This window comes from Plecotus auritus (assembly GCF_963455305.1).
Source record: "Plecotus auritus genome assembly, chromosome: 9".
NCBI lineage: Eukaryota > Metazoa > Chordata > Mammalia > Chiroptera > Vespertilionidae > Plecotus > Plecotus auritus.
Genome location: NC_137783.1, coordinates 124,460,351 through 124,488,046, shown reverse-complemented (window position 1 = coordinate 124,488,046; position 27,696 = coordinate 124,460,351). Strand labels below are relative to the sequence as shown.

The window sequence follows — 27,696 nt, the reverse complement described above, 5'->3', positions numbered from 1 at the left end:
TTCAACATCCATGTTAATAATCATTTTTATTTTCAGGATGTGGCTTTATTTCTCCAAGAATTTAATGCTCCTGACATATTTATGGGTGTATTGGCCAAATCCAAATGTCCTCGATTAAGAGTAAGTATGTACATTTTTTTTAAAAAAATATATTTTATTGATATTTCACAGAGAGGAAGGGAGAGGGATAGAGAGCTAGAAACATCGATGAGAGAGAAACATCGACCAGCTGCCTCCTGCACACCTCCCACTGAGGATGTGCCCGCAACCAAGGTACATGCCCTTGACCGGAATCGAACCCGGGTCCTTTCAGTCCGCAGGCCGACGCTCTATCCACTGAGCCAAACTGGTTTCAGCTATGTACATTTTTATGGCCTCCTCTTTGGAGCAATAACAGATAATGCTGGACAGTCTTTAATTTTTCTCACTTCAATTTTCTTACTGGCTACAAATCAGTTGTAAATGCTTATTGAACATTACCAGGTACTAGGTAATGTGCTGTTTAAAATTATTAGAGTCCTAGAATTTTAGATTTGGGCTGGACCAGGGAGATCAATACTTTCAGGTAAGCATAACTGAAGTTATGCTGCTAATATGTGGCAGGACAGGGAACAGTGCCTGGACCTCCCATTTCTGTTTATTGCTCTTTTTTTATTCATAAAATCCTCCATTGCTTAAAAACCTTCATTCTAAACTCAGTCTGTTATTCAAGACTTTCCATAACCTGAATCTCATTCATCTTTCTAGCATAAAATCTACCCTTCAGATTTCCTCCTAATTTAGCAAGGCCTGTCTACTCATCTCAGCAGCTTACTGTGATCATCACCATCTCGGTGCCTCCCTTTGTATGTCTCCCATCCCCTCTCATATTCACATCTGTTATCCAAGATGATACTTTTCTGCCAACATTTCCCAACTAAGTAAGCTCTCAGTGGCCATTGCTGATAATAAACTCCCAAATAATTACCTGTACTGCTCATTTACTCTTTATGTTCTGTGCAGTGTATTTTGCTTTAGTGCCATTTGGGTTGCTATGTGTTATGCATATTGTAGGTGGCTAATGTCTATTAAGTAATTATAATTATGAATAACTGCTATTAACTGAATATTTGGTTTTACTACTCTATGTGGTAGGCATTTATCACTGCTTTATAAATAAAAGAATTAGTTCTCAGCTTAAGAAATTTGTCTAAGGTCTTACAATTAGGAAAGAATAGAGTTGGGTTTGAGCCTAGCCTGCCATTCAGTATAACCACTGTACTTATTGTCTCTCTTTCTTTCTCCCTTTGAAATTATGAAGTGGAAAATTTTATAGCAAGTTTTTACAAATTGAATGTTGAATTAAAATTTTATTTAATACAGTGCTGTACTCCTGGGGTCCCTCAGCCTGGCCTGTGCCCTCTCACAATCTGGGACCCCTTAGGGGATGTTGGACTGCCAGTTTCAGCCCTATCCCCGGGATCAGGCCGAAACTGGCAGTCCAACATCCCCCGAGGGATGTAGTAGCATGTGAAGCAGCAGGAGGCTGGGGAGGAGGAGGATCCTGAGCCTGGGCCAGGCACCAAGCTGCTCCCACTCCTGCTCACCCCGGCCCCAGAGCACCTGCCACTGCCTCTGCTTGGTAGCGCTGCTGCGGAGGCAGGAGAAGCCCACACCGCCTTAGCTGTGCTCGCCAGCTGTGAGCCCGGTGTCTGGTGCCCATTAGTCAGCTGAGTGAGCTGAGCAATGCTCCCACTGTGGGAGTGCACTGATCACCAGGGGAGAGCTTCTGCATTGAGCGTCTGACCCCTGGTGGTCAGTGCGCATTATCGTGACCCTTTAGGTGGTCAAACTGTCGACTGGTCACTTAGGGTTTTATACGTATAGATAAAGAGTTGACAGTTATATGATTTTCTCCTATATTTTTCTAACTAAATACATTGATTTATGATTAGTACTTAAAGAAAATAAACATGTCAGGAATGGCACATTTCAGGAATTAGTCATATCATTATACATGTCTAAGCCACTTGGCCACACGTTAGAATCACCGAGGATGGGGACTCTCAAACTTCAGCATAGCCCAGGATCACTGATTACTGGGCACAACCCCAAGTTTCTGATCCAGTAGGTTGGGGTAGGATCAAGGATTTTGAACAAGTTCCCAAGTGATTCTACTGCTCTGGACCAAGGCCCACATTTTAAGAAGTTTGCCCTCAGAAGCTTTTAAAAATCCTGAGCCTGCCCCTGAACTGTTTTGTTCAGTGTTTAGAGTGTCGGCCTGCAGACCAAAGGGTCACAAGTTTCATTTCCAGTCAAGGGCACATACCTGGGTAGCAGGTTCAATCTCCAGCCCCATGCAGGAGACAACCAGCTGATGTGTTTCTCTCACATCCTCTCTCCTTTTCACTCTCTAAAAAAAAAAAATCAATGGAAAAAATATCCTCCAGTGAGGATTTAAAAAAATAAAATCCTGAGTTGGGTCATACCCAGATCAGTTAAACAGAGTCTCTAAGTGTGAAGCTTCAGACAGCTTTTAAAGTTCTACCCAGGTGATTCGTTCCAATGAGCAGCCAAGACTGAGAAACTTGGTCTTTGACTGGGAGTTCAGTTATTCCCTCTTTAGTTTGTAAAGAAATGTATATCTTTCCTTTCTGTTCCAGATCTTTAGCTTTACCAACACTTGATCACCCACATTTTATTGAAATTCTTCACTCCTATGGTTTTGGTGCCACCTACTCTCCTAGTGTCTGACCTCTTTAGTCATTTCCCTGTCACTTTTATTGGCTTTTTCTTTCTTCCTACATGCTGAGTGTGAACTCCTTCTAAGATGTAGACCCAGCCCTAACCGGTTTGGCTCAGTGGATAGAGCATCGGCCTGCGGACTGAAGGGTCCAAGGTTTGATTCTGGTCAAGGGCATGTACCTTGGTTGTGGGCACATCCACAGTGGAGGGTGTACAGGAGGCAGCTGATCGATGTTTCTAACTTTCTATCCCTCTCCCTTCCTCTCTGTAAAAAAGTCAATAAAATATATTTAAAAAATAATAATGTAAGATGTAGACCCAGATCCTTCATTTTTTAAATATTGATTTCTTTAGTGAACTCATCCACTCTTTACACCTTTAGTTGCAAATCTGTGCTGTGGGACCAAAGCTGTGACCTCCCTTCTGATTTCTGGTGCTATATCTCCAACTTTTTTCAGGCATTCATTTTGTACTTGCATGCTGCATTCTCCAATTCAAAATTTCATATATCTTAACACAATGATACTTATCGTACATATCTGATCATAAAAATCACATCGTATACTTGGTAAACATTTGCTTCCCAGACCCTGCCCTAGAGATTTTGATTGAACAGTTCTGAAATGAGACTCGGAAATCTGTATTTTTAACACACTCTGTAATTTTTATATTCCAGCAAGTTTGGAAACTCTACCCTAGCTGAATTCATTGTGTCTTTTCCTACATTCTCTTTTCCAATTTTCCTGTCAATGGGTACCAATCTCTCCAACTGGAGAAATGAAGCAACTTGAAACCTAGGAGTCATGTTCAACTTCTTTCTCCCCTTGCCTCCTGTCAAATTATTTTGCTTTCACCTTGAATCGTTCTCAGCTTTATCCCTTTCCATGCCTGTTATTACCACCCTCATCTTCTTGCACCTTGATTACTGAGATGCAGTATGGTATAGTGTTCAAATGCTCAGGCTCTGGATCTCTGCTATTTTCTAATTGGAGACCTTGGCAAGTTGTTTAAATACTCTGTGCTTTAGTTTCCTCATCCAAAAAAAGGGGAGAATAATAATACCTACCTGATAAATTATTATATGAAAATAGAGGCCCAGTGCACGGATTTGTGCACCGGTGGGGTCCCTCGGCCTGGCCTGCGGGGATCAGTGGACCTCTGGGCCACCGCAGCTCAGCCTTACCCACCAGCTCGTTGGGCTCCAGCCCGCTGTCTGCATCGATCCTGCACAGCATGAAGTAGTACATGAAGCGGCAGGTGGCTGAAGAGGAGCTCGAGCCAGGGACAGGCACCTTGCCGCTCCTGCTCATCTTGGTCTTGCTGTGCCTGTGGGTAGGCTCACTCCCGCTCCACTGTGGTCTCTGCGCGCCAGTCCTAGGGCAATACTGGCATGCCCATGACTGCTCAGCCTCCGCTCGTCATTGTAGCCTTGCTCCTCATGTGGTGCTGGAGAAGTGGCTCCGGGCTTGGGCCCAGTCAGTCTGGATGCGAGTCCGATCCGGGTCCCAGTCTGGATGGGGGAGAGGCGTGCAGGGGGAGTGTCCACAGGAGAGGCTTGCGCCGCCGCCGCAGCTGCGCTCGCCAGCCATGAACCTAGCTCTGGCGCCCGTTGGTTAGCTGAGTGGCACTCCTGCTGTGGAAGCGCACTGACCACCACCAACCGGCAGCTCCTGCATTGAGCGTCTGCCCCCTAGTGGTCAGTGAGCATCATAGCTACCAGCCAGTCGTCTAGTTGCTTAGGCTTTTATATATATAGACAATACATAGAAAGTGCTTAGAGTAGTGCCTGGGCATAATAAGTGCCAAATAACATTAGTTATTATTACTGAGTTTTTTAAAGTTTTTCTCACTGTCAATATGCATTTTGCTGCCAGAGTCATCTTCCTTAGATATCGTTGCAATATGTTGTCCCCCTCCTTGAAGATTTCATGGCTTCACATAACCCCTAAATTAAATCTAAACTCTTCTTGGCATTCAGGACCCTTAATCCTGATCCTTTTTACCCACTGTATTTATCTCATGCTGTTCTCTCACTTTATGCAACAGCCAGACTGCTTTCCTTACTGTCCACTGTATTAGCCATGTACATTATTCCCTTTTTGCCTTTCCTGATACTTTGCCCCTTGTTTAAATGTCTTTCTTATTTGCATGTCTAAATCCTACCAATCGTCCAGCCGGTGTGGCCCATGAACCAAGAGGTCACTGGTTCAATTCCTGGTCAGGGCACATTCTCAGGTTGTGGGCTTGATCCCCAGTAGGAGGCAGCCAATCGATGTTCCTCTTTTATTGATGTTTCTATCTCTCTACCCCTCTCCCTTCCTCTCTCTGAAATCAATAAAAATATATTTAAAGAAAAATAAATCCTACCAATCATTTAAGATTCAGTTTATCCATAAGATTTTTTCTTCCATAACTTCTGCCTGCCTTTCATCTTTTTCTCATGTCTCCCATCCCTTCCCAGATAGTCTGAGCTTGTTAAGATTGGGGTGCAGGCAATATACTTCTATATGCTGCCTCCTGTTCTATTTCCTAAGGTTCAACGAAAGTTTTTCTTCAAGTGTTTATTCTTTTATGTGTCTGTCAACTTAGAGCTATTGTGACATGTGAAATTTGATTTGACAGGAAATCTGTGTGGGAATTTTAGGTAATATGGCCTGTTTCCAGGAGATATGTGTGTCCATCAGCAGTGATAAAAATCTTGGGTAAGTTTTACTACATAATAAGTTATGTTTAAAAAAATAGATTTGTATTTCCTATCCCTAAGGAACTCCTGATACTTAGGAGAGATAGGAAAATACTATGAAATGTAGTACTTCCTTTCTCTTGATGAACACTCCAGAAACGTCATTGTGTGTATGTTTTTTAAAATATATTTTTATTGATTTCAGAGAGGAAGGGAGAGGGAGAGAGCGTAAAGAAACATCAGTGATAAGAGAGAATCATTGATTGGTTGCCTCCTGCACGCCCCCTACCGGGAATCGAGCCCACAACCTGGGCGTGTGTCCTGACCAGGAATTGAACCGTAACCTCCTGGTTCCTAGGTTGACACTCAACCACTGAGCCACGCCGGTTGGGCTAATTGTGTTTTGATGGTAGCTAGGAGCTTTCACACTATTTATGGTCATGAGTCAAGATTTTTATCCATAGGAAAGGGACCTGTATCATCAGCAGGTGGTAAATCAAATAGGATAAGAACCAGTGAATCAGAGCTTAGACATGGGGTACCTGATCAGAGTCCAAAACAGTTTAGGCTCAGAGACCCCAAAGGCTCAGAGAGTCTGATAAACTAGACTTGTTGATAGAGTTACCATGAGAACTCTGACTTCAACAGACCGGAACACACAGGATTGCCTCTGTGATTCAAAGGCTTTTGTACTGTGCTTGGAGGCTGGTGGTTTTTTCCAGGCAGGAATGTTTGGGGTAGAGGGTTTTTTAATGGTGGAAACCCTGGTTACTTTAAGAGGTTTGAGAACATACATTTCTAGCCCTGGAAATATATGCTAAATTTTGTGAGTGAATTCATATTCTAGGCAAAGGCTTCATGGCTGTTAATCAGAATCTCAAATAAATGTGTGCCCACAATTGTTTAGAAATCTGTCTTGGGCGGTATTGCCAGTTAGGGCTGTAAGGGTTTATTATGGGATTCAAGTGATATAACGGAGGTGGTTGATTACCTCTTCTCGGTGTGGAAGGACTTTGGATCCTAGCTGTTTATTCGTCAGTAATTGATAATCATTCATGGACTAGATGACTCAGGACTGTGCTTGGTCTCTAGTGGTCCCTATAAAAGATCTGAGAATGAGGAATGTTAAGTTTTATAAATTCAATAAATGCTTATCTTAAAATTATTCTGGAACAGTTTACGTTGATGTCAGGATATGAATTTGTTCAACTACTTTGGAACAGTTGGGCATTATCTAGTCAAGTTGGTAGGTAGGCATATATTGTGACCCAGCAATGCCACTAGCAGATACATGGTAAGAGGAACCGTGCACACATACATCAGGATGCCCATATAAAAAGTATTGTAGGAGCATTGCTTGAAATAACCACAAATTGGAATTAACCCAAGTGTCCATTAGTAATAGGCTGGAAAAATACATTGTGTTATATTCATACAATGGAATGTTCTGCAGCAATGAATCAAAGAACAGTAGCTACAGGAACAACATGGGTAGATCTTAAACACATGATTAAGTATCTTATTTGCATATCTAAAACTCACAAAAATGCATGCAATATAATTTCTTTCATATAAAGTTTAAAACCAACGTATATTAAATAATAAAAATATAGAGTAAAGCAAATAAATGACTGCTGGAAAGTCAGGATAGTAGTCATTTCTAGATGGGAAAGAATTGTGATTTGGAATGGGCATGTGGGCTGTGGAGATGCAGCACTGTTCTGTTTTCTGCTTTGTATTTATTCATTAAGTGTAGATTTTATCACAGGCTATTACATTTATATGCTATATTTCACAATTAAAACGTTTAAAAAGTTAAATGAAAACTGTACTTTGATATTTAAAATGAGAGAATTAATGCATATTGGTTTAACTATTTTGTTTTTGTAGCCAGATATTATTGCAATGTTTGTATGATTCAGACCCTCCTACTTTGCTGGAAACAAGCAGGTATGTTTTCCTCTTTTTATGGATTTTATGTACTCACCCAGAAGGGAGTCTAGTAAACGCTTTATTCTTGAATTTCCTTTACTGTTTTTGAAAGATAGATATTAAGTTCACATTTATTTATCATGTAGATTGTTGCTTACATGCCTTTCCCAGACAGAAGTGGCCAGTGTCTGGGTTGAAAGAATCCAGGAACATCCAGCTATTTATGATAGCATTTGCTTCATCATGTCAAGTTCAACAAATGGTAAGTCACCAAGTAATATAGAAAAAAATTTTAAAAAACACACAAATCTTTTTGTTTTAATCCTCATCTGAGGATATTTTTTCCATGGATTTCTAGAGAGAGTGGAAGGGAGGGAGGAAGGGAAGAGAGAGAAAGAGAGATACATCGAAGTGAGAGACACATCAATTGTTTTCCTCTCACATGTACCTGTACTAGGGCGGGGGAACCTATTACCAAGGTACGAGGTACGTGCCCTTGACTAGGAATCAATCCTGCGACCCTTCAGTCCATGAGCTGATTCTCTCTCTAATCAGCGAGCCAAACCAGCCAGGGCTAGAAAAAAATTTTCATTATTTTTTGTTAGGAAACCAGGTAACTATTTCTGGAGGTCATCTAAAGACTAAGTGTTAGGTAAGAAAGTATTTCAACTCAAGGTATAAAATTTTTTATATAATGTTAGATGGGTACTAGATTTATCAGGATGGTCACTTTGTAAGATAAATATCAGTCACTATGTTGTACACCTGAAACTAGTGATTGTATGTCAACTGTAATTGAAAAAAAATATTTAAAAAAAGATACAAAATTTCTTCTTTTAAAATTTTTATTCATTGATTTTAGAGAGAGAGAAGGAAAAGGGGTGGGGCGCGCGAGAGAGATAAACATAGATTTGTTGTTCTACTTATTTATGCATTCATTGGCTGATTCTTGTATGTGCCCTGACCAGACATCAAACCCACCACCTTGGTGTATCTGGATTACACACTCTGACCAACTGAACTACCCAGTCAGGGTGTAAAATTTCTTCTTAAGCTCCTAAGCAAAGGAAGCAAACTTACTGCTCTTGGAATAAGTAATGCTTTGGCAAGATTGGCGTTGTTCAAATAGCTTTAGGAATTTTGATTAACATTAATGCTTTTAAAATTTTGTTCCTCATTTCAATATCTGTTTTTTTCTCTGCAGTTGACTTGCTGGTGAAGGTGGGGGAGGTTGTAGACAAACTCTTTGATTTGGATGAGAAGCTAATGTTGGAATGGATTAGAAACGGGGCCGTTCAGCCTCAGGACCAACCCCAGGAAGATTCTGAAGAGCAACGAGTGTTTAGAATTGTGCCCTGTGTGCTTGAAGCTGCCAAACAAGTACGGTAGGTGAGCTCTTTTGTACAAAATATTCTGGGAAAATCTAGTTGCTAGAAGTATCCTTAGATAATAAGTCATCTTAATTTCCTTCCGACAGGATGAATAGCACATAGCTGATCTTTGTCAGGCTTGATTTACTACTAGCGTTTGTGGTGGCAGTATATTTGGTCTGTGCAAGAATTATTAATGGTTACAAAGTACCTGTTCTGATACTAATTAGCTGTAGGCTATTGTCAGCATTATTTATCTTTAGTGTCTTAAAATCTTGTGCAATTTTGTGTAATATAAATCAAATAGATAAGATTTTCTTGTGCTTTATTTTCCATTGGACATTTAACAACTTCTTCAGCTAATGTCAGATATTTGTTTTCTTGCATCTTGTATATATATGCCAGTCTTGGATAAGTGGCTGGCTTTTGGAATCTTCCCAAGAGTGATTACTAGGTCTTGTAGGTTATTGAAACTGTTTATTGTTAGTGACTAGAAAATTAATTATGAATTGATCTGTTTAGTGGTCAGTTGTGCATTCTTAGTGCTTAATAACCCACATTAAAGCCTATTAATGTTATGACCTTTATCCAAATGAGAATTAAATTCATCATTTCCCCCAAATCTTCTTCAGTATTCTCAATCTCTGTAAATGGTATAATCTTTATCCCATTTGGATAACCGGGAAGAATGTGGAAGCTGTTGCCAATTCTTCCCCATCCCACTCTTTTCCCATGGCCACTCAACCTTCAAGCCTTGTTCCTGACTTTTTCTGGGATCCCATCCATGCCACCATCAGGCCACTGTCTCTCACCTGAACAACTGCAACATTCTCTTACCTGAGTTCCGTATTTCGAGGCTTGCTCCTTGCAAGCCTAGACTGTAGAGCATACTGTAGTGATCATTCCACCTTCATGCTTCAAACTCTTCAGTTGCTTTTCTTAGGAAAAGGTTCAAAGTTTTAAGAAGTTTGACTTACAAGTTCTTGCATAGTGCTTCTCCATACTTATACTTTGTACTCTGGGTTTCAACCATATGAAATTTCCTTTATTTCTTCAACTGAACCAAGCTCTCTTAACTCCAGACTTTTGCACATTATGTCTCCTCTACCTCAAACATTTCTTTGCCCCTTCAGGTGTCTGTGTCAGCAATATTTCTCTTAAGATACCTTTCCTGATTCTCCAAAGTAAATGAAGTTTTTTTGCTATGTGTTCCTCTAATACAATGGTTCTCAACCTTTCTAATGCCGCGACCCTTTAATACAGTTGTGGTGACCCCCAACCATAAAATTATTTTCGTTGCTACTTCATAACTAATTTTGCTACTGTTATGAATCGTAATGTAAATATCTGTGTTTTCCGATGGTCTTAGGCGACCCTGCTAGCAGTTCTCAACCTAATTTTCTAAAGAAATTAGAAATATTTCTTTCTAATATTTTTCAGGTATTAACAAAGGTAAGAAAGAAGTATTGATTGTTTCTTCAGCAAAAGAAAGTATGAATTCATTTGCTGAATGAATGGACGAACAATTGCAGTCCTATAGACAGTAAAGTTGTTGATTCAGTGCTTTTGCTTTTTATATTTAGTTCTGAAAATCTGGAAGGACTCGATGTTTACATGCACATCTTACAGCTACTTACTACAGTAGATGATGGAATTCAAGCAATTGGTAAGATGTTATATGGGGAAGCACTATATCTACTCATTTAATTGTTTTCTGTTTTTAAAGTACTACTTTCTTTATCATTTTTATTAAGTACAGTGTCCTGATACTGGAAAAGACACTTGGAATTTACTTTTTGACCTAGTCTGTCATGAGTTCTGCCAGTCTGATGATCCACCCATCATACTTCAAGAACAGAAAACAGTGCTGGCCTCTGTTTTTTCAGTATTGTCTGCCATCTATGCTTCACAGGTTGAACAGAAGTATCTAAAGGTAGAAAAAGGCAAGTATCATTTTAGTGCACTAAATTAAATTCTGTCTGATTTTAAAGCCCAGGTTTGTGTTGTTTGTTTGGTTTCTTCCTTTTTAAAAAAATCCTTACTCGAGGATATAGGTTTAAAAAAATTTTTTTTTATTGATTTCAGAGAGGGAGAGATAGAAACATCAGTGATGAGAGAGAATTATTGATCGGCTGCCTCCTGCACGCCCCCTACTGGGGATCGAGCACAAAACATGTGTCCTTACAGGGAATGGAACTGTGATCTCTGGTTCATAGGTCGATGCTTAACCACTGAGCACACTGGCCGGGCTTGCCCAGCTTTCTAAACTCATCTTGTGCCCTCCTTGCTCACACATTGTTAAGTCACTGGCCTTCTTTTAGTTTTTCAGACCTTCCGTGACATTTCCTGTTTGGGGCTTTTGCACTTGTTCCCTCTCCTTGAAATATTTTTCTGGGCTCTTTGCATTGATTCTTATCCTTTCGTTTCAACTGGGTGTCACCTCTTCAGAGAGCCTCCCTTGCCAGCTGCTTTATTATATTCTCCTTTAATTTTCTTCATAGAACTTAATCAACATCTGAAATGACCTGCTTTATTCATTTGCATATTTGAGAGTATAAAAATATAAGTCTCTTGAAGGCTGAGGCTTTGATGATCTTGTGTGGCACTATAACTGTAATACCTAAAGTACCATCTCTAACACTTAATAGGTATTCAGCATGAATGAATGAATGAATGAATGATGAGTGAATAACCAAACTTAACTGGCTAATCTCATGCCTCTTGATTTGTTTGTACAGTAGATCTTTCTCTAATAGACAGCCTGATCCGTGTCTTACAAAATGTGGAACACTGTCAGAAGAAACCAGTGAATTCAGAGTCTAACACAGAAGAAACTAAAAAGTCGGATTTAACCCAAGATGATTTCCACTTGGAAATCTTAAAGGATATTTCGTGTGAATTTCTTTCTAATATTTTTCAGGTATTAACAAAGGTAAGAAAGAAGTATTTATTGTTTCTTCAGCAAAAGAAAGTATGAATTGCTTAATGTTCCCAACTTTATTATTGCTGTTATTATTTTTGGCAAAATAGAGAAAGAACTTGTCACTATAAGCTTATAGTTTTAAACCAGCAGCTGATGTGGTTGGTATATTTTTATATATGTATATGTTTTTCACATATTTATAACCCATATATACAGTTTTCACTTAACATTACATTATAAGCATTTCTCCTGACTAGATCAATTCACTGAAAGACTTTTTACTGAGCCAGTTTTAATACCTAATTTGCCAAAAAATCAATTTATAAAATTGATTGTAAACTTTTTTTTAAGGAATAGTTTTCCTAAATATGTTCAGGTTTATTAGCTTATTCTTCCTTTGAGCATATTCTTATTGTCCATATATTTTAGGATAAAAATATATGAACATAACTATCAACTATATGTTCATATTCATTGAAATTTTTTCAAGAATATTTATCAAAACAAGTTTCTGTTATTCTGGTGATTTGTTTTACCCTAGCATAGGTTTTCAGAAGTTAGGTTACTAGGTTTGACATTATAAATGTGAAGATGACTGAGGCATAATGGTTACATTTTTTGAAAAGGCTTTTAACATGTGAAAATGTTGATTTTACTTGATCCTTATTATTGGGTATTATAATTTTATGTCACGTAAAATTCAAGAGGTGATTAAATTGTACCTTATTTTGATTGGCATTTTTTATTATTAGTGAGTTTGAATATCTTTACATATTTTGTATATTGGTTGTGTTTCCTGCTTTATAAATTTACTAGAGGCCCGGTGCACAAAATTCGTGCACGGGGAGGTGGGGGTTCCCTCAGCCCAGCCTGTACCCTCTCCAATCGGACATCCCTCTCACAATCCTGGACCACTGGCTCCTAATCACTCACATGCCTGCCTGCCTGATGGCCCCTAACCACTCTGCCTGCCTGCCTGATTGCCCCTAACCCCTCTGCCTGCCTGCCTGATTACCACTAACCTCTCTGCCTGCCTGCCTGATTGCCCCTAACCACCTCTGCCTGCCTGCCTGATCACCCCTAACTGCTCCACTGCCGGCCTGATTGCCCCCAACTGTTCTCCCATGCCAACCTGATCGCCCCTAAATGCTCTCCCCTGCTGGCTTGATCTTGATCCCAACTGCCCTCCCCTCCCGGCCTGGTCACCCCCAACTGCTCTCCCCTGCCAGCCTGATCTTGCCCCCAACTGCCCTCCCCTGCTGGCCTGATTGCCCCTAACCCCCTGCTGGCTTGATCTTGCCCCCAGCTGCCTTCCCCTGCCAGCCTGATCACCCCAAACTGCCTCTGCCTTGGCCCCCACCACCATGGCTTTGTCTGGAAGGAAGTTGGAAGTCTGGAAGATGGCTGGTCAACCTGGTCTAATAAGCATATTACCCTTTTATTAGTATAGATTAGTTTTATTTGCATGGAATTCCATGGGTAATACTGTATCTTCTGAATAGTCATTGCAAGTATTTTTCCCATTATTTGTTGCTCCTTTTGTGTTTTTGGAGAGGGGGACATAGATGTTTCTTAATTTTTAAGTGGTAGAAATATAGGAGGAAGGTGGGCTGAGACTAAAGCAGGATGTGACATGAAAGTTCTTACATGTCATACTTAATGGAGTTTGGACTTAATCTTGAGGAAACTGGGGAACTACTAAAGATTTTTTTTAAAAGCATCAAATGATAAGATCTGTTTAGAAAGATTACTCCAAAAGCAAGAGAGAGAAGATTAGAGACAGTTGAGGCTGGAGACCCGGAGACCAAGCAAAAGGCTTTTGTGACTGTAATCTTCAAGAATAATCTGGTACATTAGTAATTTTTATTTTTATTATTTTTAAATTTTATCTTTATTATTGAAAATATTACAGATGTTCTCCTCTGTCCCCCCTTCATTGTCCCCTCTCTACCCTCATGCCCCTACCCTAGGTCTTCACTACACTATTGTCTGTGTCCATGTGTATGTGTATATGCATATAAATTCTTTGGTTAATCTCTTTCCATGCCTACTTTCCCTCTGAGATTCATCAGTCTGTTCTATGCTTCTATAATTGGCATACAGTAAACTATACATATTTGAAGAGTGCAATTTGAAAAACTAGTCTATGTATACATCTATGATACCATTACCCAATCAAAATAATAAATATATACTCCAAAAGAAAAAAAAAAGAATCTGAGAAATGAGAGCCTATCTAAACTATGGAAGTGTGGGTGGAGAGGAGGTCTAAGATAACAGATTATTAATAGAATTAACACTCCAGGGAAGGGGTCAGCAGCAGAGGAGGAGGAAAAGTCTTGGCTGTATTCCAGGTTTTTGGTGTGTGTAGCAGGGTAGGTGGGTATGTGGTGGTAGCCTTCACTTAAATAAGGACTGCAGTGGAGCACATGTTTGGGTTACACAGAGAGGAATGATACTGGGTTCAGTTTGGGACATTTGAAATTCCTGTAGGATCAGTGGAGAATTGTGTAAATGGATTTGTATTTATTCACCAGATACAGCTTTAGAAATTTTCCTTTCTTTTTGTTTTGTTTTAGGAGACTGTGACTAAGGGACTAAAGGAGGGCCAGTTAAGCAAGCAGAAGTGTTCCTGTGCATTTCAAAACCTTCTTCCTTTCTATAGTCCTGTGGTGAGTGTGAGTGAGTCAAACACACTTGGCTCTCTGTTCTGTTCCATTAGTCTGTGTCTGTATAGGTGACTGAGTTTCAGAGGATTACTTGATTTTTGAGGCCATTGTCAAAAAAGATAATGCATACAATTCACATGACTGTACTGCCTTGCCAGACAGATGACTGCTGGATAATTCATGGGAGTATCCTGAGGAACAGTTCAGGTTTTAAGAGAAAGGAATCAACACTGAATTTATAGTATTCTTTTTTGTTAGGAAGTAGATAGTATATATATATATTAATCAAAAATAAGGTTCTTAGATAAGTACAGTCAGTAGATTTTTTTGGTTCTCTGAATTACATCACATTTGCTTGCTTTCATTAGAGGCAATTTCAAGATAGGAACTTTTTTTAGGAAAGTGAAATATGAAAATATGAGAGTGAAGGGACATGGCAGGAAGGAGGATGGAAATAAAACTTCATTAATGGACCCTAAAGGGGAATCAGTGGGAATATAAATACTAGTTTAAGAGTAAAACAAAATAGTAAGGTCTAGTCACTTCATTGATGTTTCAGGAAGTACTATTATTGTCATCTGGGAGTATATCATTTCTTTTCCTCTGGGCTATTTAAAAATCACAGGCAGAGCATTTTTATAGTCAGTAATATATTAATTCACCTTTTCCTCTATTTATGTTTATTTGATTCTTTTGTTTGACTCACAGGTGGAAGACTTTCTTAAAATCCTTTATGAAGTTGATAAGACCCTTGCTGGTGACCTAGAAGAAAGCTTCCCAAGTTTAAAGGTTCAGACTTAAAAACTGAATTGTAATTCCCTCTGCCCAAGAAGTAAACTTTATTTTTGTTACTGACAGTTGAAATTGATGTATAGGAAGTATTAGATAAAGCCTGTATAAGACCATAGTTGTCTGGTATTACACTCATGCACTTCTCCCTCCCCCAGCCTTATCTCACTTTTGTTTAGTATTGGAATCTGGAGTTTCATCACCATCAAACACCCCAGCCCCCCTTTTTTGGGGGTATTGGTTATGTGGTATTTGTTATCTTCAGGTAAAGAAAACAAAAATACAAGCTTGTCATTGAGGATTTTTTTCAAGAATATTTGAAGGGTTGGTGAGGATTTTTTTCCGTAACTCTTAATTTGATTTTTATGTGAGAATTTTATATTTGTGTCCACTACAAGCATATTCTGCTGCACCAATAGAAAACCATACTATAGTAGCTTTTTGCATTATGCCATAAGAAATCTAGAGGTAGGTAGTCAAGACCTGATATGGTGGCTTAGGGACCCTAACTCCTTTCATGTCCAGGTGTTCTGCCATGTAGACCTGTGTGTTCATGTTATTGTCTTGTGGTTAAGGGGACTATACGAGATCTCTGGTCCTTTCATCCACAATCAGGGAGGGAAAAGGAGAAAGGCAAAGGGGCTATTTTTGTTGACGATCAGTCTACTGTGTGTGGGTTTATTTCTTGGCTCTCTGTTCTGTTCCATTAGTCTGTGTCTGTTTTAAAACAATCCCATTTATAATCTGTATATATAAAAGCCTAAGCGACTGTTATGACTGAATGACCAGAACGACTGGTTGACCAGTCGCTATGACATGCACTGACCATTAGGAGGCAGACGCTCAATACAGGAGCTGCCCCCTGGTGGTCAATGCGCTCCCACCTGGCCGGCCCTCCTGACTGGTCAGCCAACCTCCCGTGGTCCTTCCCCCTGCCAGCCGGCCCCCCTTTTAGACCCCGATCGGGGGGCCAGTCGGCCAACCTCCCGGGATCCCTCCCCCTGGCTGGCCAGCCCCGCAGTGGACCTCGATCACTGACCAGCCCCCCGATGGGCCTCGATCACCTGTGCACGAATTTGTGCGCTGGGCCTCTAGCAGCTATAATAAAATGAAATGCTTACAAATAAGCTTAACCAAGGAGGTGAAAGACTTATACACTAAAAACTGCAAAACACTGACAAAGGGAATTAAGGGAGGCACAAATAAATGGAAAGACATCCCAAGATCATGAATTGGAAGAATTAATATTATTAAAATATTCATACTACCCAAAGTAATCTACAGATTCAATACAATCCTCATCAAAATCCCAGTGGCATTTAGAAAATAGAAATAGAAAGAAAACAATCCTAAAATTCATGCGGCACCATAAAAGACTCCAAGTAGCCAATGCAATTTGAACAAAAAGAACAAAGCTGGATGCATTAATTACACTTTATGATTTCAAAAAACAGGGCGGGGCAAAAATAGATTTGCAGTTGAACTATGGAAAATAATACAATAATTTATAATAATATAAGAATAAACTCTGTTTTGAGTACTCACAACTAAATCTACTTTTGCCCCACCTGTATATTACAAAGCATTTTAGGTTTCCTAGAATGAGATCTGAAAAGTCTCAATAATCTGAAAATTCTACAACCACATTTATTTTTCACGAGAAATGAATTAAATGAAGATATACCACACATGATACTTCATTGCAAATATGATTTTTACTTAGAACATGAGAGCTCTTTAGCTACAGTCTTACTGTATACCTCTTGCTGCCTCTAAATACCTTTCCTTGTGAAATGGTTTTATTTTTATTTTTTTAAAAATTTATAAGAATTTATTTGAGCCTGGCCAGAGTGGCTCAGTGGTTGAGCATTGACCTATGAACTGGGAGGTCACAGTTCAATTCCTGGTCAGGGCACATACCCAGGTTGCGGGCTCGATCCCCAGTGTGGAGTGTGCAGGAGGCAACCGATCAATTGATTCTCTCTCATCGTTGATGTTTCTATCTCTCTCTCGCTCTCCCTTCTTCTCTGAAATCAATAAAAATATGTATGGTTTTTTGTGTGTTTTTTTAAAAAAGAATTTATTTGAGCCAAACAGATGACATACTGGGAACCAAGATCACAAGCGCTCTCTCCTTATGAAATGGTTTTAGATTAACTTATAAACACCAGCTTTTTGTGTTCCACTGCTAAGGCTACAGCATATATTTATGAAAACTTTTCTGCTTACTAGGACACCTCATTAATTATACACTGAGCTTATATCAATATTGGGCTTGTTGCCCTGCAGGCTGTTTAGAAGTGAAGCCTTACCAGACCATCTGTCAATCCCTGTCATTGGAAATGCTTTTCTCTGTTACTGTAATGAAACCACTAAAATCATTTCCTGTTCCCAGTCCTTGTTCAGATCTTCTATCTATTGTCAATAAGAGGATATTAAACTCAGCAAAGTCCACATACCCTTTTCATACTGGTTCACAGTGTAGCACATGGCTTTGTGTTTTAGTGTTGGAAATAGTAAATAATGACGTCAAGCCTATTGTAATAAAAGAAGGCTGCTTATTAAACTCTAGCTGTTTTTCCTTTGACATCATGGGATCTGTTTATAATGACTGAGTTTTTCTTACAAATCAGGGTTTGTATGATTACATTAGAAATTGAACCATTTTTGGGAAACAGTCCTTTCATAGAATTGACGTCAGGACCTTTGGGCATGCAGACTCCAACAATGGGATTATGGGAAGAAAAGATGAAGAGGCTTTCTGTATTCTCCTGGAGGAGTTTGACTTCCTGAAATAAAAGCTTGCTTCCAGGAAAGAGTGAAAGCAAGGTGGATGGGTGGGTGTGGGATGTATATTTCTCATAGTCCACAATTTCAGAGAATGCATATTCTCTTTATTATAAGGCACTTAACGTGGGAGCATGTAGTTTTGCTTTGAATGGTGTTTGTTGATCCCATTCCATTTGGCATCTCTGGAAATTCACTCTTTTTGGGACTGTACTTGGGGAGGCTGGTTGCCTTTATAAATCCATGAGTGTGCTTTCTTCAAAATGCAGTTGATGTTGGACTTTTCCTACGGGTACCCAGGAGCAAGCAGTCACCTGGTCAGTCAGCAAGCATTTCTCCTGGAGGAAACCTAAGTCCTTTAACTTCCTGTCACGAAGAAGTCTGTACTCTCTGTCACCATTGGTAGAAAAATCTGATGATGTGGACCCTGGAACAAAGTCCCTAAATTGAATAATTTATTTTCATGTGTGTTTTAGGTTTGGACAAATCAGGCAGCTCTCCTGTTTGTCCTAAATAACTTCTAGAAGTTATTTCAATATTTATGATTATAGTATTCAGTATATAAAGCAATTTTTTGGGGGGAGTGGGATGAAAGGAGTAAAGCAATTTGGAAAATTCTTGCTCTAAATGCACCCATTTGCTTGTTGCCCACATCAAGTGATCTCTGGTCTTTAAAGATCCACATTTTACCTTTTTAGATGAGCCTTGAGTCATCTGAAAACCTTTGATTTTTCTCTTCCATTCTATTTGGACATACTTCTTTAGAATAAAGTTTTCTAGAACTCACAAAGCACTCAAGGATTATTTTATCTTGTAGAAATTGCCCAGATTGCACGCTGAGCACTTGTGGCCCCTAAAGAAACCTGGAGGATCGTGCTGCACAGGCCCTTGGGAGGAACGTGCCAACTGCTCCGTAATCATGAGTTGGCTCTTCTTTGATGAGAGATTAATAGTTTCCATAATCATATCATCCTGGTTGCTGTGTGCCCAGAGTTTACTCAGACTTGAAACAAATGGAAATTAATTGAAAAAAAATTTTTTTTCTTGTCTCCCCTCCAAGTCTCTCATCTGGAGAAGTGATGAGAAAAATGATTCAAGGTTTTGTTGCCAGAGGGAGCCAAAATGTTTATTTTCTTTTGCAATTCTGGATAAAAGAAAGCAGTTGGATGATGAGGAGGATGTAGGCAGGGGAAGAAGGGTACAGCTCTGCTGCCTAAATAATTCCAAATAGAACTGCAACACTGGTAAGTGGATCCAGGATACACTTGGAAGGTTGTCTGGTGAGGCCATGAGTATCTGGTCCTGGAAATAAGTACAGAGGAAACAGAAAAGGGGTTTTGTAGCTGTTATGATGGTGGTCAGACCAGTTGGATTGGTCTAGTGATTTTTATGTGTCTGCTACTATGGAGGAGCTGCCATGAGTTTATTTGCCACACCCTGGAGTTTGGGAAATACTCATCTTTGGTTAAAATCTATTCTTTTCTGGCTCTGAAATTTGAGCTCAATTTTTTTTTAATTGTTTGAAGTATTACAAATAGTAGTACATATGTCTCTTTTTTTCCCCCATTGACCTACCCCCATCCTCCCCTTCCCCCCCCCCCAGTACATGCCTTTACCTGCCCCCCGCCCCAGTGTCTTTTATCCATTGGTTATGCTTATATGCATGCGTACATACAAGTCCTTCAGTTGATCTCTTACAGCTCGCCCCCCCCCCCCAAAACCTCCTCTGCCTTCTCGCTGTAGTTTGACAGTCTGTTCAATGCTTCTTTGCTTCTGTATCTATTTTTTCCCCTTTTCTTTCCTTTAAAAAATCTTGCCTCTGCAGACTAGAAATAAACATATAATAACAAAAAATGTTTGAGTCCCAATTTCAATGTCCAACAGTTCTGAGTCCCCGTTTCAATGTCAAACAGTTCCTTATGTGTACATGTCAGCAATGATATCTGGATGGTGGGCACATGGTGGCAATGCAGGTCCGACCCTCTCTGGTTTGGTCCTAGGCACGCTGCTGCGTCGCACAGCTTCTGACTGCTAGCGTGGCAAGGCGTCGTCAGCGTCTCCCATCTCTGGACTGTTTCTCCTCTTGTCTTCGTGGTTGGAGCAGACCTGTCAATTCCTCTCTGTTGCAGGAATCCACATGGTCTTGGAGTTGTTTTCTGAAAATATACAAACATATTCTCAACCAAAAGTTAATAAAGGAATCTTTTCTATATAATTGATTTGGGATCCTTTTTATTTTTGTCCAAACGATTTTCCTTTGTCTTATTTAGACACCATGTGTGTTTTTCCTGGGTGTCTTGCTTTATCGGGGGGAATCTCTGCCCTTCCCGGCTGCAAACTGTCTCACCAGCTGCGCCTCCTTCGCCAATTCAGGCTGGATTCCACTCGTTTCAGCTGCTCCCTCTATCTGCTCCGGGACAAGGCTCAGGACACATCCGTCTATTCTGCCGCCATTTTTCTCTCTCCTCAATACATTCGAGCTCAATTCTTTTTAAGCCCCTACCATCCCTCTTGACCACTTCTCACCCTAGTGTTGATTTCTGTAATGTTGCTGTTGAGCCTTGGAGGATTTCATGAGCAGAGGGTTTGGTCTCTGAGAGAAATGGGATATGTTAATAGAACACAGGTCTCTTGTCATATCATCAATCAGATAAATTTCCAATATGCAATCACTAAGTGCTTTATTAAAGTTGACTGAACCAGTAAGAGAGAAACAATTATAGATGAACACCTATCTCATCATTCTTTCATTCATGCCACAGTATGTTGTTATTTGTTGAATTTGCCATGTGTTAAGCACAATGCTCAGTGGAAATCAGAAGGTGACAATTTAAGAGAGGAGGAAAATAGGAGTTAATAGCTGTTCATTCCATTAGTTTCTGAAAGTTAAGGTCCACATCCCTTCCTCTGACATGATGTACTTTCACTTCAGGTGACATGCTAATCAGAGATTTGGGGCTGTCTTGAGGCTTACATAGCTGTAGGAGATACGTAAGTCCTTTTGTGGGTGCCTGTCTCCCTGCACTTTATATGCAGGCCCAACAGTAAGCACCCGTCCACTATTGCCCACCCTCCTTGACAAGTAAGGACAGCAGGTAAGTGCTAGCCCTCACTTTTCTTGTGGGACCTCACAAGGAAATGACCTCTCCAGCTGCTCCCATTTCAGCCTAGGGCTTGGCTATTACGTCAGAGGGAGGCTCTGAGTTTTAGCTCTCCCAAGCTGTCTGAACATCCCATGTAATATCAGTGCTTAATTGAGAGCTGTGGACGTGCAGGAGAGCAGGGCCTGGTGATGCCACAACAGAGTCCGGAAGGGAGGCAAGGCCCTGGTCCAGGAGGCCAGAGGAATAAAGTGTTTGTAAGATACTCAAGGGTTTGCTGCCAGTGGGAGCTGAGATAAAGCCTAGTCAGTCACTCAGGGAGCACTGTGGGGAGCTGACGCAAGCCAAACAGACAAAATCCTGAATTTTACATTAGCTGTAAGACATAGTCTCCCAGTCTCAAACATTGGTGAAGCAAGCAGCAATCCAGAAGCTAAGTTGGAATGGGGAAGAACACCATTCTCTTCCATCTGCCATGAAGTCTCAGCTGCACCCCTCCTGTGCCCCTTATACCACCGTAGGAGGAAGCTGTCTGAGACACTGAACCTTCTTTATTTTTAAAATATTTTTATTGATTTCAGAGAGGGAGAGAGAGAAACATCAATGATGGAGAGAATCATTGATTGGCTGCCTCCTGCACGCCCCACACTGGGGATTGAGCTCACAACCTGGGCATGTGCCCTTGAGCGGAATTGAACCTGGACCCTGCAGTCTGCAGGTCAATGACACTCTATCCACTAAGCCAAACCAGCGAGGGTGAACCTTCTTTATTTTTTACAATTAAAGACTGCGCATTTCTCGAAGGGTCTACTTAAATTATTGGAGCAGAATAAATTTAAACTGAATTGGATCTTTGGTTTATTAAGTTTCCTGCTACTAACAGATGGGGGAGATTCCAGAGAAATACCAGATTTATTATGGTGGTAAAATGAATCTATTCACCTTTTCTTTACATATCTCAGTAATAATGTGAGTTGCATTTTGAGACCCTATACAGGGGTCCTCAAACTTTTTAAACAGGGGGCCAGTTCACTCTCCCTCAGACCGTTGGAGGGCCGGACTATAGTTTAAAAAAAAAACTATGAACAAATTCCTATGCGCACTGCGGGCCCGGGACTAGTCGGCTGCTAAGCAGGACAGGCAGCGGCACCCGCGGGCCGGATAAATGTCCTTGGCGGGCCTCATGTGGCCCGCGGGCCGTAGTTTGAGGACGCCTGCATAACATGGGAAAAGAGAGGAGATGTTGCCAGAGTTTTAGCAGATAAGTTAAAATCCTCCCAGACTTACTCAGTATTCCTTCACATAGATTCATTTCCAAGAAAACAAAGAGGAGGACAATGGATGAAAAAGACTGTGACATTTCAGGAGGCTTGCTGACTGACTTGTTTTATATCCAGAATGCATAGTGACCACCTAATGTGTATGGTGGAGCCATTAAGCATCTTTATTTTGGGGATAAACTCAGAGTGTTCCTGTGAAAGCTGACACATCTAAAAGGAAAGATAAACTAAGAATTCTAAATTCAGTTTATGTTCAGTTGCCATGTGAAATAGGAGAGACTGCCTAACTAGTGTTCATTTGTATTCAACAGGAATTTACTGATTGCCAGCTATGTGTCAGGAACAGTGCTCAGTGCTGGGGATACAGTGCTTGGAATATGGCAATTGTTCCACAAATGTTAGTTAAATGAATGAAAACTGTGTCCTCTATCTAGAACCTATGTGATGCTAATGAAGCTTACACTTAAAGCAGTGATTTCCAAACTCTGATGCACATAAGAATCTCTTAGGAACCTTTACAAAATCCTGATGCCTGGATTTTACCCCCGGACATTCTGATGTAATTGGTATGGGGTGCAAACAGGGCATCAGGATTTTTCAAGCTCCCCAAATGGTTCTAATGCACAGCAAAGTTAGGGACCCCCTGGATTAAGGGACTCTCACTTCCTAGGGCCCCTTCCAAAATCCTAGGAGGTGCCTAGCACTTTGAATTTGAAATTTCATATTCTTTTTCTTGAACAGGGCCCCCAGATTGAATAAGTTTAAGATGCCACAAAAACTGAATCTGACTTTCTCTATCCTTGAGAAAGTCTTAGTCCAACTCATTGGAATCCTTAGTCAGCCGAGCTTTTCCCAGAACTATAATTTTGCTGAAAGATGGCAATTAACAGTCCTCATTGCTGGCTACCACCATGTGAAAGCTAAACCATTACAAGTAACAGATGCCACCTTTTGTGGTCTTGTCTCTTTTTTTTTTTTTTTTTTTTGATCCATGACTGTAAAAGTGATTTTTGCAATGCTTTCAGAAGGAACTCCACGTTGGAGTGGAAGAATTGGTTGCTACAAGTGGTAAGGTACTAGATAGTTTTATTGGTTTTTGCATTATTTTGATTGATTTCATGGTCAGTACTAAGTTTATGACTTTGTAGCATTTCTGGTGTAAGAAACACACTGGTCCGCTTGAGTGTCCCTGGAGTTCGGTACAACACCATCCCTCTACCTTGCCTGGAGGAGTTGCCTGGTGATGCTTATGAGGCTGATTTAAAGCTCTATAAAATCTACTCAATGATTTTATTACAGAGGCCAACAATAACCATTTCTGCTGCACATGTGGGCCAGGTGCACACCTGGGAGTGTCTCCAGGACTCTCCATGGGGTGAGCACGAGCACAGCCTGAAGAGGAAAGAATGAGCAGCTCACAGTACAAGGAGCTGCCGAGGGGCTCTCCCGGCCTCCGCAATGGTTTGAAGTGGCTCTGAACTTGCTAAGTCGCCATGTGCTAGGTTCCCTGGCCCCTTCCATGTATCAAATAACTACTTAGCAGTTCACATCCAGGCTATTTACACATCTGGTTGTAAGTGGCTTTGTTGCCCTCTGAGGAAAAAGTTACATAATATGGTAAGCCAGAGCCCCCATTGATGACTACAGGCAGATTAAGGTCATGGCTGCTTCTCTGTAAGGAAAGGCCTGTTTGTTTTGTTTTGTTTGTTTTAATTAATTTCTGCCACAATGCACTCTGTAAAGTCTTCTAATATCGGGCATCAAAGAAAAGATACTCCAACCTCTTCTGGGAGGCGGTTCCTGGCATTGCCAGGTAGATAGGATTTTCCTGAAGATGAGGGGACAATCTTTCCATTTGGATTTCCAGGAATGGAGTTCTTTGTCTTTCCACATGGTATATTTTCTCCTCTTGATCCTCCCAGATGGTCACATTTAGATTCTTTCAGAATCTTCTGATTACTGTGAAAGCTTGGCCACCCTGCCTTGAGTACAGTTGGAGATACAAAGAAGGGAGGTTAAACATCAAGTTTGCTCCTTGTCCCTGATTTAAACTTACTGATACCCTTTCATGAAAGCTCCAGAGATAATTAATTAGACAAATAGTACTGGCTTTGCTTTCTGCAGCTTCAACAAATGCTGTTTGACTTGTAGCAAAAGTGACTAGTTGCATTGAATAAGAAGGGTGGCAATGCCTCTTTAAACAGTGCAGAACAAACAGTAAGACAGCAGACATGGGGGGGAATCAAGTGTGTCCAGGCAACAGGGCTGTTTGCTCCAGTACAATTGTCTCTCAGGCTGTGAGTCTCCCTCTTCCTCAAAATCTGAATAGCCAGCACTTCCTAATCATTCAGAACTCTCTGTATTTCCATAGTTAGTGGCATTTTCTCACAGTGTTTACTTTATTAACCTGAGCAAGAATGCTGTACTGAATAACTCCAGGGAACAAAATTTCCATTATCATTTATGTAAATCATGTGCCCTGGACTTAGAATGTCTTGGCTTACCCACATGGTACTGAGTGCTTTTGAAATTTTTTTTATTAAATTTATTGGGATGACATTGGTTAATAAAATTATATAGGTTCCAGGTATACAATTATATAGTATATCATCTGTATATTATGTGGTGTTTTCACCACCCCAATAAGTATCTCTTAGTATTGGATTAGGAGGTTTCCATATGACTTAGAACCCAAAGTCAAAGGAAGTCTAAAAACCTGAAGAAATTAAAAAAAAAAAATAAAGAAATCCTTTGGGTTCCTTAACCTATTAAAAAAAAAATGTGTGGTACATTGAGGTGAAAATTTCCTGGGATAAGTGAGGTCTTGGATTCTGGTCTCTGTCACTTACTGTCTGACTTTAGGCAAGCTACAATGCACAGCAAATAGAAGGCTTTGTCATGACTGACACTAACTGGGCTATTTTACTCAGGGTGTTCAAAATGACCACAAGCCAACATTTCCTGGAAGCAAAAATGTGCAAATGATAAACAGGGTTTCCAATCATTACTTTAAAAAATGTAATTGAGAATTGGAACAAATTTGTAGTGAAACATGCATACAGCTGTGTGTAAACAGACTCGTACACAGCTCTTCCCATACACCAAGTGTTATGGGACATGAGTGCTCACTGAAGGCATCATGGTGTAAAGATTACTGTGCTTTTGGAAAGAGATTTACTAGATTTGGATCTTGAGGACTCAAGAGATTAGGTCCTGACCTGATCTCTGCCCTTCATCCCTTTGTCTCATCAAATTACTTTCCATTTGAACATGGGTAGAATCATCTGAGGTCTTGTAAAAAAGGCCTGTTTTGTATTCAGATACATAAATGGAGCTTTGATCTTTCTGATTAAGGATTACAGAGAGCATTTTATTTTATTATCATGTCTTTAATTTCTCTCACACAGACTTGCTCATTTTTATATTCATTCATTCCTTCTCAGCAAACATGTACTCAATAATTACTTATTGAGCACCTTCTCTGTAACAGTCCCTGTGCTGGATTCTGGGCACAGGTCTACCCCCAAGCGGTTTATGGTAAATGAGAAAAACAAGGAAACACATCATTATAATGCCATGGACAGGTAAGCTCAGGGAGCATTTCCATTGCGATTGTGGTTTCTGGAGGATGGTTGTAGCTTGCTCCAGAGACCCCCTTCAATAAAATCAAAACTAAACTAAACACATATTCATTCACTGAAGTTAAAACCAAGTTTTCTCTTAAAAATGGTAGCATGACTATGACTAGAAGCCTCAGTACTATGCAACAGAGTGTGAAGGGAAGCTTTTTCCTCTGTATAATTAGCTTTCCCAGGTATGCTTCTTGAAGAATAGAAAGTCCAAGTGCTCAGGATTTGATACCTGTTCTACTTTGGCTTGGTTTGAGTGGTTTAGTTTGTTAACCTTGTAATAGCCAAGAATACTTGACTTAAGGCTCAATAATTGTAGTTGCAAATATGGATTGTCCTCAATTTTTAAGATAAAAAAAACTTGTAAATGTATTTGTCTGTAAAAATTGTATATATTTTTACAGCAAGTCTATTTCTTTGAAATGTAAAGGGACAAGAGTCAAATTTCATTAGTTTTTTCATGCCCTTTTGAAATTTGCAACTTCTATTTAGGAACCTATTTCTTACAGCTTTTCTTTTTTCTTAAAAAATTTCTTTATTCATTAAGGTATTACATATGTGTCCTCATCCTTCCATTAACCCCCTCAACCCCCCCCATTCATGCCCTCACCCCCCTGGTGTTCGTGTCCATTGGTTAGGCTTATATTCATGCATACAAGTCCTTTGGTTGGTCTCTCACCCCTTACCCCCACCCTCCCCTACCTTCCCTCTGAGGTTTGGCAGTCTGATTGATGCTTCTCTGTCTCTGGATCTGTCCCTGTTCATCAGTTTATGTTGTTCATTATATTCCACAAATGAGTGAGATCATGTGGTATTTATCTTTCTCTGACTGGCTTATTTCACTTAGCATAATGCTCTCCAGTTCCATCCATGCTGTTGCAAATGGTAAGAACTCCTTTTTTACTGCAGCGTAGTATTCCATTGTGTAGATGTACCACAGTTTTTTAATCCATTCATCTGCTGATGGGCATTTAGGCTGTTTCCAAATCTTAGCTATGGTGAATTGTGCTGCTATGAACATACGGGTGCATATATCCTTTCTGATTGGTGTTTCTAGTTTCTTCGGATATATTCCTAGAAGTGGGATCACTGGGTCAAATGGGAGTTCCATTTTTAGTTTTATGAGGAAACTCCATACTGTTCTTCACAGTGGCTGCACCAGTCTGCATTCCCACCAGCAGTGCACGAGGGTTCCTTTTTCTCTGCATCCTTGCCAACACTTGTCGTTTGTTGATTTGTTGATGATAGCCATTCTGACAGGTGTGAGATGATACCACATTGTTGTTTTGATTTGCATCTCTCAGATAATTAGTGACTTTGAGCATGTTTTCATATGTCTCTTGGCCTTCCTTCTGTCCTCCTTCGAGAAGTGTCTATTTAGCTCTGTTGCCCATTTTTTGATTGGATCGTTTATCTTCCTTTTGTTAAGTTGTATGAGTTCCCTGTAAATGTTGGAGATTAAACCCTTATTGGTGATGACATTGGCAAGTATGTTCTCCTATGCAGTGGGCTTTCTTGTTGTTTTGTTGATGGTTTCTTTTGCTGTGCAAAAGCTTTTTATTTTGATGTAGTCCCATTTGTTTATTTTCTCTTTAGTTTCCATTGCCCTAGGACAGTGGTCAGCAAACCGTGGCTCACAAGCCACATGCGGCTCTTTGGCCCCTTGAGTATGCCTCGGCGTTAGAACCAATTCTCCAAAATAGACTCGCCCAGGTCAAAAACCGACTTCTGCGTATGGGCCACGAAGTTTCAGTCGCACTGTACATGTGCACCCGCACATGGTATTTTGTGGAAGAGCCACACTCATGG

General features: G+C 40.3%; 1 protein-coding gene across 6 annotated transcripts in view; it reads left to right on the top strand.

Annotated features, from left to right (window-relative positions):
* The window catches only part of SAAL1 (serum amyloid A like 1), a 40,436-nt gene that overhangs the window by 5,535 nt on the left and 7,205 nt on the right, over positions 1-27,696 (top strand). Inside the window, exons 3-12 of one of the 6 annotated variants that reach the window (XM_080688730.1) lie at positions 37-120; positions 5,347-5,426; positions 7,298-7,357; positions 7,486-7,601; positions 8,544-8,724; positions 10,293-10,375; positions 10,464-10,652; positions 11,451-11,641; positions 14,212-14,304; positions 15,010-15,090. In XM_080688730.1, coding sequence (XP_080544856.1) covers positions 37-120; positions 5,347-5,426; positions 7,298-7,357; positions 7,486-7,601; positions 8,544-8,724; positions 10,293-10,375; positions 10,464-10,652; positions 11,451-11,641; positions 14,212-14,304; positions 15,010-15,090 — 1,158 coding nt within the window. Of the gene's footprint in view, positions 1-36; positions 121-5,346; positions 5,427-7,297; positions 7,358-7,485; positions 7,602-8,543; positions 8,725-10,292; positions 10,376-10,463; positions 10,653-11,447; positions 11,642-14,211; positions 14,305-15,009; positions 17,683-27,696 lie in introns of those variants that run through there. The other 5 variants (XM_080688729.1, XM_080688731.1, XM_080688732.1 and 2 more) reach the window with 5 other exon arrangements.